The 8506-nt window shown below is 31.0% G+C and overlaps 1 protein-coding gene across 1 annotated transcript; it reads right to left on the bottom strand.

Annotated features, from left to right (window-relative positions):
* Nucleotides 1–5515: 5515 nt before the first annotated feature.
* LOC120189910 (carbonyl reductase [NADPH] 1-like) lies at nucleotides 5516–8091 on the bottom strand. Its single transcript, XM_039193044.1, has 4 exons — nucleotides 7872–8091; nucleotides 6881–7139; nucleotides 6614–6808; nucleotides 5516–5956 (listed from the first exon to the last, which is right to left on the bottom strand). Exons 1-4 carry the CDS (start codon nucleotides 7991–7993, stop codon nucleotides 5561–5563), a joined length of 972 nt encoding a protein of 323 aa, XP_039048975.1. The 5' UTR covers nucleotides 7994–8091; the 3' UTR covers nucleotides 5516–5560.
* Nucleotides 8092–8506: the final 415 nt, after the last annotated feature.

The raw sequence follows: 8506 nt of genomic DNA, 5'->3' as shown, positions 1-8506 counted from the left end.
CAGGATCCGACCCATGCATAAGAGCCTAGAGTCGATTAGGGTTTTATCCTAACTCTTCAATTGTCTATTTGCCCAACCGTTAGATCTGTTTAGATCCAACTATCCATATCACATCAAGGTTATGGGAACCCTAACTGCCCCTCAATGTCACCGCTCAAGCCGAGCAATACCCAGCTCCCACTTTTGTTGTCTTCCGAGCCTCTGACGTTGTCGTCGTTTCAGGTATATGTAACAAATCAAACAAACAAAGAAAGTCAGTCAGAGAAGAAAAACAAATATAAAATTTATTTGTACAAAAGATATCCCAAGGAGAATTCAGGGCTGTCAACCCACCGAAGCAAACATCAAATCCATTAACATACAAGGGGATAAAAAGAGAGGGGAGACCATTCGCAGGGGGAAAGTAAACAAAGAAAGAGAGAGAACAAGAAAATCGAAAAAAACAAATCAGATTCGAAATAATAAACAACAACAAAAACAGAGAGGAAACAGAGTAAAAACAAAAAGAAAAGAAAAGAAAAGAAAAGAGAGAAACCCCTTACCTTTAATCGAAAGAACGTCAGGAAACTCGAGGGTCGCCGAGTCTTTGGTTTCTCGAAAAGTAAATCCTATATCTAGGGATCTAGAGTTTTTTTTTAAGTTAAATCGAGTTAAGGAGGTTGAGAAGAATGTTCGGGGAAATGTTGCTTATTATGGCCGTCGTGAATGACCATGGAATGGCACCGGTGAGCGGCGGTCTCCTCCTGTCAGCTAAGGCAGGTTGAGAGAGTTTGGGAAACTCTCTCTTTCTCTTTCTGAAACCAAGTGAGAATGAAGAAAGGATGAGGGATATGCCCTAAATTCGAGCTTAAATACCCAAAGCAAAACTGTGTAGTTTTGCACTCCCTCACCTTGTTTTTCAATTTTTAGGGGTTAATTATCATTTAGGTCCCTACTTCTTTGTAATCTCATGATTTGGTTATCGAATGAAAGTATGATACTCTGTTTCAGGCATTTTTTCCAATATTTATGTTTAAGTCACCAGTTCCTATATTGTGATATATTTATTTATTTTTGAATCTGGTCCTAAGGTTTATGATTATTTTGTTTTAGTGATTATTAGGTATGAATGCGTTTACGTTTAATTATTATTTTCCCTTTTATATTTCTTCTTTAATTTATTTTTGTCCTTAACATTATTTAGGGATTATTTTCATTTCTGGTACCCATATTATTTAATTTATTCAATTATGGTTCTAGTGTGTTTATATTTGTTGTTTAGCCCTTCAAATTTTTGTTAGTGCCATTTTGATCCCTTAAATCATCAAACATGATTATTTTTGTTATTTGTATGTTGATCTGTAATATTTTTATTTTATTCTATTCCTTCTTGTATACATATATTTTGTATATTGCAGCTCTATGTATTATATTAGATAAATACTATTAGCTTTATTGTTGTTTTTGATTTATCTAATATTTTATCTATATTTTTTTAGAGCACCAATTTGTAGAATGGGCGTGGAAAGCATTGTTTGGTCAAAGTAGTGTGATCCGATACGATGTTCGAACGAAATGTTAACTTGAATTAAATCAAGTTTATTTTGCTAATTAATTCATTTTTATTTCAAGTCAAATAATGCAATGCATGTTTCTCTAAATAGCAACTTATTTTATTTTATGCAAATGTCGATGTACAATTTATATTCGATTTGCGTTTTTTAAATCTAGGAGGGAATATTCTTTTTAGGAAATAAATTAGAAGAGATAGCCTTCCCGTCGGAGGATGAGCAAATCTAGATATTTCTTTTCGAATTAAAGAATTTTCCCTAATAAATAACTCTAAGCAAATTATTTAAACTTTAATAAATTGATAATATTTTGACTCTATATTCGATTTATTATTTTCACTACCGTGATAATGTATAAGCGATTAAGTACCAATTTTGGGCGTTATGGGAGTGTTAATCCTTCCCCACGCGTAACCGACTCTCGAACCCGTTAAATTAGATTGTTGGTAAACGCAGACCGATTTTTGTCTTAAAAAATGATTTTTCTTAAAATTGTTTTAAAAGATATTTTTAGGTATTCGATCTACCTTGACCAAAGGTCGATGGTGACTCTTATTCAATTTAATTCAAATTAATTCAAAATCAAAAAAATTTCAAATATAGTCACAACTATTTTTTTAGACTTAATGGTTTTCAAAAAAAAAAAGTTATGACAACATTTATATAATTGACCGTATTTAAATATAAGAAACTAAATCCGCCTATGCGTACCTTTGTAAAGGCCTAATTTTTCATCTAGGTCTTTCTTCCTCCATAGAACATTGTGGAGCTGATTGTTGTAAATAAGTAATCAATTGTGAGTTTCAGAGCTAGACTGATGAGTATATTCAAGATAACGACAAATTTAATGATCACACAAAAAATAGATACCAAGATTTTACAAGGAATCCCATTTCGTAAAAACTTACGGGCAAAAGATGAGAATTTTCACTAATGTCGAAATATAAGAATAAAAGAGGAATTATCATTAAACAACTTGACATCTATCAATAATATCTATTATTTATTTATAGGGATAACCACTTTATTACAAAAGATAATTATATTACAATAGATCTACTCAAATTATGTTTACTACTCTCATTCAACAAAAAAATATAATAAACTTCTTACTTTGAATCAAACTAAGTTTCCTATTTTTCCCAATCAATTTGAGTCAAATCAAATTTAGGTCAAACTCTAACAATCTTTATATTGATATGAATTCTTAAAGCGTATGGAGTTCGAGACAAAAATAAAAATTTGATGAAACACCCAAACTCAACAAAAATTAATGGGTAAACTATGCGAATAGTCCTCCATGTTTCTGGTTTGTCAGATTTTGATTACCGGTTCAAAAAAAGTAGATTTGACCCCTTATGTTATCGATTTGTTAAATTTTGGTCCCTCAACCATTAACTTCCGTTAACCCATGAACGGAAGTCTAAGTGGGCAATTAAAAAAATCCACTTCTTCTTCTTCTTACTTCTCCACCATAAATATAACTTCCATAGTCACCACCTTCACGTCCATACCAACATAAACTACCACCATTAAGCCCAACACCATACGAATAAAAGCAACCAGAATAATTAAATGATGGATCGAGAAAAAAAACTTGGCTAAAACATTGAATAGAAATTAACAATAAATTTCATAATAAGAAATCACCGCGACAGCTACAAGCTAAGGAGATTAAGCATTTAACAACACATGGAATTTTTTAATTACCAACTCATTCTTTTGTTAATGAGTTAACAAGGGTTAATAGATGAGGGACTAAAATTGAACAGATCGATAATGCTGGAGATTAAAACTATTTTTTTAACCGATGACTAAAATCAAACGGACCAAATAAATAAGGGATCATTTGTATAATTTACCCAAAATTAATTCTTCACATCGGTATAAAAGTTCTCTATCTTGAGAACATATTCTTCACTTCTTCAATGAACCCCTTTATATTCTTCAATAATGATTGTCAACTAAATCCAAGTATTGCAGAAGCTTAGATGTATGGGATAACGTAATCTTTACATCATTGATGATGTAATAAGTGCCAACTTTGCTCACAACTATATCTCCATGAGCATTCTCATACACGGCATGATCTAAATCATCAATAGTAATTCTATCTTTTTAGTTGTTATTTCATGTGATGAATTGGACTCTCTTTTTCTTCTCAAATTCGTTATGCTCATGAAATGGAATTATGTTTTGCTTCTAAAATTGTTATACGATTGTCTTGTTTAACATGAAAATTTATTTTCCTTGATTCAGTCAAGACATTTTCACTAGTAATATCGTCATTTCACATGAATGAGGAAACAACAAATTTATTGTCTAAAACTATTCAACCCTGCAAAACATAAAAATTGTAGCATTTTCCCGCCCTTTCATCATAAGGAGAGAATACTTACAAATTTTTCATAGCCCCACATTTACAATAGCATATGTATCTTTTTGAATTCATAATACCTACTGAAATTAGTCTTCTTTTCCAATATGCTCCGGTTCAAATCTGTATTATGATCCAATAATGAAGTTTCATACGTTAAGGATGTTATTATCATTATCAAGACAAATAACTTGGATACTCTATCATCAATAAGCATAATCATCACACAATCAAATAGACATTGAGATTTTATATGAAAACACCTTTTGAGAAAAACCAAAGGTGGAAGAGGAGAAAAATGCAAGAGAAATTCTCATCAAACAACTTGATATCTAACTCTAATCTCTTGTAGCTATTTATAGGAATAGTTACTCGATTACAAAAGAAATTGTTGCTTATTCTCAATCATCATAAATTAGAATATAGTTCTTACTTTTAATCAAACCAAACTTTACTAATTTCCGCTATCAATTTGAATCATATTGAATTCGAGTCAAACTCTAACATCATATTATATATTTATCCTAATTGTTGACGGAATTGAAAGTACTAATTTCATAAAAACTTTCCTTAAAAAAATTGTACTGATATTAAATTGGGTTAATATTCAATTCATTATTTTTAATCCAATAATTTCTAATACATGGATGATATACTGACATTGAATCAGAGTGCATCCACTTCATTTTTTCATCTATTATTAAACAAATTTAATAATTATATTTTGTGATATTACTTTGTAGAGGAAATGTGATGATGAGAAAATTATTAAGAGAGTGTCTCTAATTTGTACACTCATACTAATTGATTTAAGAAAAAAAAAATACTAAATGATTTAATAATAGCCTTGAATTTTATTATGATTTAAATAATAATTTATCATAAGTTGAAAATTAAATTATATAAAGTATAATTAATTTTTATAATATAAAATAAATAATTCATATTAACTTAATGAAAAATTTAAAACAACAAATACATTTTTTCAAACATATTGAGAAAACAAAAAATCTAATTTATTAAAACTATTTGAATTTGATTCAGATTGATTGAGCCCTCTATATTTTTTTTAGCATAGCAATAAATTTATTAATAAAATATCACTAAACATTGGATAATAAGACCCTAGATAAAGGAAAATAAAAAAAAAAACATCGAACGTCCAAGAAAAAAATATAGAAACACCTCAAATGGAAACAAACAATAATAGAGATAAAACCCACAAGTCAAACACAGGTCACGAAACTATCAACCCAAAGATAATCCCAAAATTTTACTACACTTAACAACTCAAAACAATGACAATCACCCTGGTTCCTCATGAATAATATAAATTGATCAAAATCAGAAAGCTAATAACCGCTAAACACCTTCTCCAAAACCAAATTGACTAATTACATCCATATTCAAGCAAACCTCAAAAGAAAACAATATTAAATGAACACATTATATATATTTCACAATCATATTTTGAGTATCAATTTTCAATGAATAATAACTTTGTGTACATAGTTTAGCTTTCACAAACGACTTCAACAAATTTCTTTGAAAGTGTTCTTTTAAGTAAAAAAATAATGTTTATGAATAAAAGGAGTTTTCTAAACCCTACCAATAATGTAACCTTTTCATTGTCTCACAATTTTAATTCCCGTCTCTCAGCAAACAGTTTCCCGGTAACCTCCTTGTTGGGAAGCAAAGCAAGCCAGACACCGGTGTCCGCCGCATGCTCAGCCGAAACATTGCCAGACCAACCAGTCATGGCAGTTCTCACCCATCCGGGACAATAACAGTTTATATATATCTTTTGGCCTTCAGCTCGTTCCGCCAGTTGGTTCGCCATGAGCACACTGTAAAGGTTAACAGCAAGCTTAGATACGGCATAGTCTGTAAATTTCTGAGGCCATCCACCCGATTGCCATGTATTATCTTCAACTTGTATAAGAAATGTGGACACCATGTTGTCAATTAGTTCCTCAGATAGGGTCTCTAATTTGCTGAGCTTTTCCCTCAAAGCTTCATCTTCAATCCTCTATCAAAGAAAAGTTATCAATGTAAATTCAATTTGCACGAAAAATAAATGATAAATAGAAATTGGGTAAAGTACACAAATGGTCTCTAACTATAGCGTATTGCTTTATAAAGTCCCTCGAATATTAAAAGTTATAAAATTATCCTTCTACTATAGGGTGTTGCTTTGTTGAGTCCATCAACTATTAAAAGTTACAAAATGGTCACCCGACTATTCATATGTTACAAACTCGTCTTTCTCCAACTAAAAATTAGTAGTTGCCTGAGTTTGACGTTAACATGATAACTGAGATATGATATTCATTTAAAATTATGGTATCAGATTTTATCATATTATTGTTAGCAGGTTAACATTCAACTCAAACTTTTGTCAAATTTTTAATTGAAAAGAACGAGTTTAGAACGTATGAATAGTCAAGTGACCATTTTGTAACTTTTAATAGTCGAGAGACTCAACAAAGCAACGTATTATAGTTGAGGGATCATTTTGTAACTTTTAATAATCGAGGGATTCAATAAAGCATCACCCTATAATCAGGGACTATTTGTGTACTTTACCCATAGAAATTTAATCAAATAATAAACATCTCCGACCCGAAATATATATTAGAATACGAAGAGAAATCATAAAACTATACACGAGAGATGATTTACTTACACTGCGGCGGCCATTCAGTTTACCTAACCGTGAGCTAACGTTAACAATACGAGCACCAGCAGCCGAAGGTCTCATCAATGGAATCATTGCTTTAACCATATTTTTGGTGCCATAATAATTGGTCTCGATCATCTGCTTCGAAAACTCCATTGAATTTCCAGACCCAAGATTGTAGTTAACACCAGCGTTATTTATCTGCAAAAACAGTACACTTCTACCTCACAAAGAAATGAACCCTAAATGATGGAAAGAGTTTAGATGTTATACCAGAATATCAACGCCACCATATTTTTCTTTTATCCACTTTGTGAATTCAGAAACAGATTCATCGTCCAAGATGTCGAGCTGATGGACATCCACATTGAAACCACCTTCTTGCAAGACCTTGGCTGCTTCGATGCCCACACTGGTGTCTCTTGATGTTAGTATTACTGTCAATCCATGGCCCGCAAGTTGTCTTGCAAACTCAAACCCTATTCCTCTATTTGCACCGGTTACTATTGCAATTGTTTCCGCTGACCACCACCTATGTTATCATTACACTAAAAACATGTAAATCTTCGCAAATACTATGTCTGCATGGGAGTGTACATTATAAATGAGTTAAGAAAAATTCGAAATATATTATTTTGTAATTACCTAATAGGCTTGTCCCTGAGCATGGCCAAAAGGGGCACTTGACCAGCCCCTTCTTACCTGGGGCCTAAAATTATAAATTCATATATAATTAAAAAAAGGATAAATTATCTATTTAGTCACCCATCTATTATTTTATTTCTGTTTCTACCATCTAATTTTTACTTTTTTTAAATATCGTACGTAACGTTACATTTTGTTTTTTTACTCACCATTAAAAAATTAACGACGATGCCGATGTGGTATTTTTAAATTATTTTTTATTTTCCTCTTAGTTATTCTTTTATCTTTTTTTGACAAGATGAAAAAGGCTAAAATCTAACACGTACCATCTTGAAAGAGGAACATGCTTGTTTTATATGTGTAGTTGGATTTAACAAAATTTCTTAATGTTTTTTATTTAAAATTTGATGTATTTATTATATAGTTTATTAAACGTAATAAAAATAATTTACAAAAAAAATTATTTAATTTCGCTTGTTTTTATGATTCAATTTTCTCAATACTTGTTAATAGTTCATGCGACTAAAATCTCAAAAACGGGCATATCACCTGGACCATTTAAAACTGTTTTTAATAGAATATGTAATGCCAAGATCCAAGAAAAGGGAACGAAAAGCACCTTTGATGATCAGAATAAGGAATGGTTCTGAGAAGGGAAATCTCTTGGAGTCTCTTTTCCCTTTTCTCAATTGATTTTTCCTTTTTCCCTGTCATCTCCTTGCCCTCTTGATTAATTTTCATGTATTTTAGGAACAATTTTTAGGAAAACATTAATTAAAGAAGAAAAGGTAGGAATAAATCTGTATCTACGTATGTAAATGGTATAGAAACACAACGAAAGCAAGGCATGAAGGTCTGCAACAGCTCATTTGGTGTCTGGTCTCTCTCATCTTAACTATGGAGATGTTGGGGTCAAATGTTTGAGCTTATTTTCAGGTCAAATATTGCAATTTTTATGCCTTAACTAAGAGGCCGTTGCTCATTTATTTCTTTTGCACCACTAATTCACTCTTGGTTGAATTTAGACCAACCAATTCTTATTTTAAAACTAGAAATAGAAAATTATTGCTTTCAAAATGTTAAAAGAAGGATAAAAAAATTCTAAACATATACTACTTAGAGGATTTGAGTTAGAATAGTTGTGTTTGTAGAGCGTATTGTCAATAGGGTAATAAAATTCTAAACAAATATTACATTTCCAAATTACTATAAAAAGGGATAAACCACATAAAACGTCAGTCATGTTTGTGTAAG

The sequence above is a fragment of the Hibiscus syriacus genome, unplaced genomic scaffold, assembly GCF_006381635.1.
Source record: "Hibiscus syriacus cultivar Baekdansim isolate YM2019G1 unplaced genomic scaffold, ASM638163v2 tig00116961_pilon, whole genome shotgun sequence".
Taxonomy (NCBI): domain Eukaryota; kingdom Viridiplantae; phylum Streptophyta; class Magnoliopsida; order Malvales; family Malvaceae; genus Hibiscus; species Hibiscus syriacus.
Note: the sequence above shows the minus strand (reverse complement) of the source record. Positions and strands in the feature narration are given on the sequence as shown.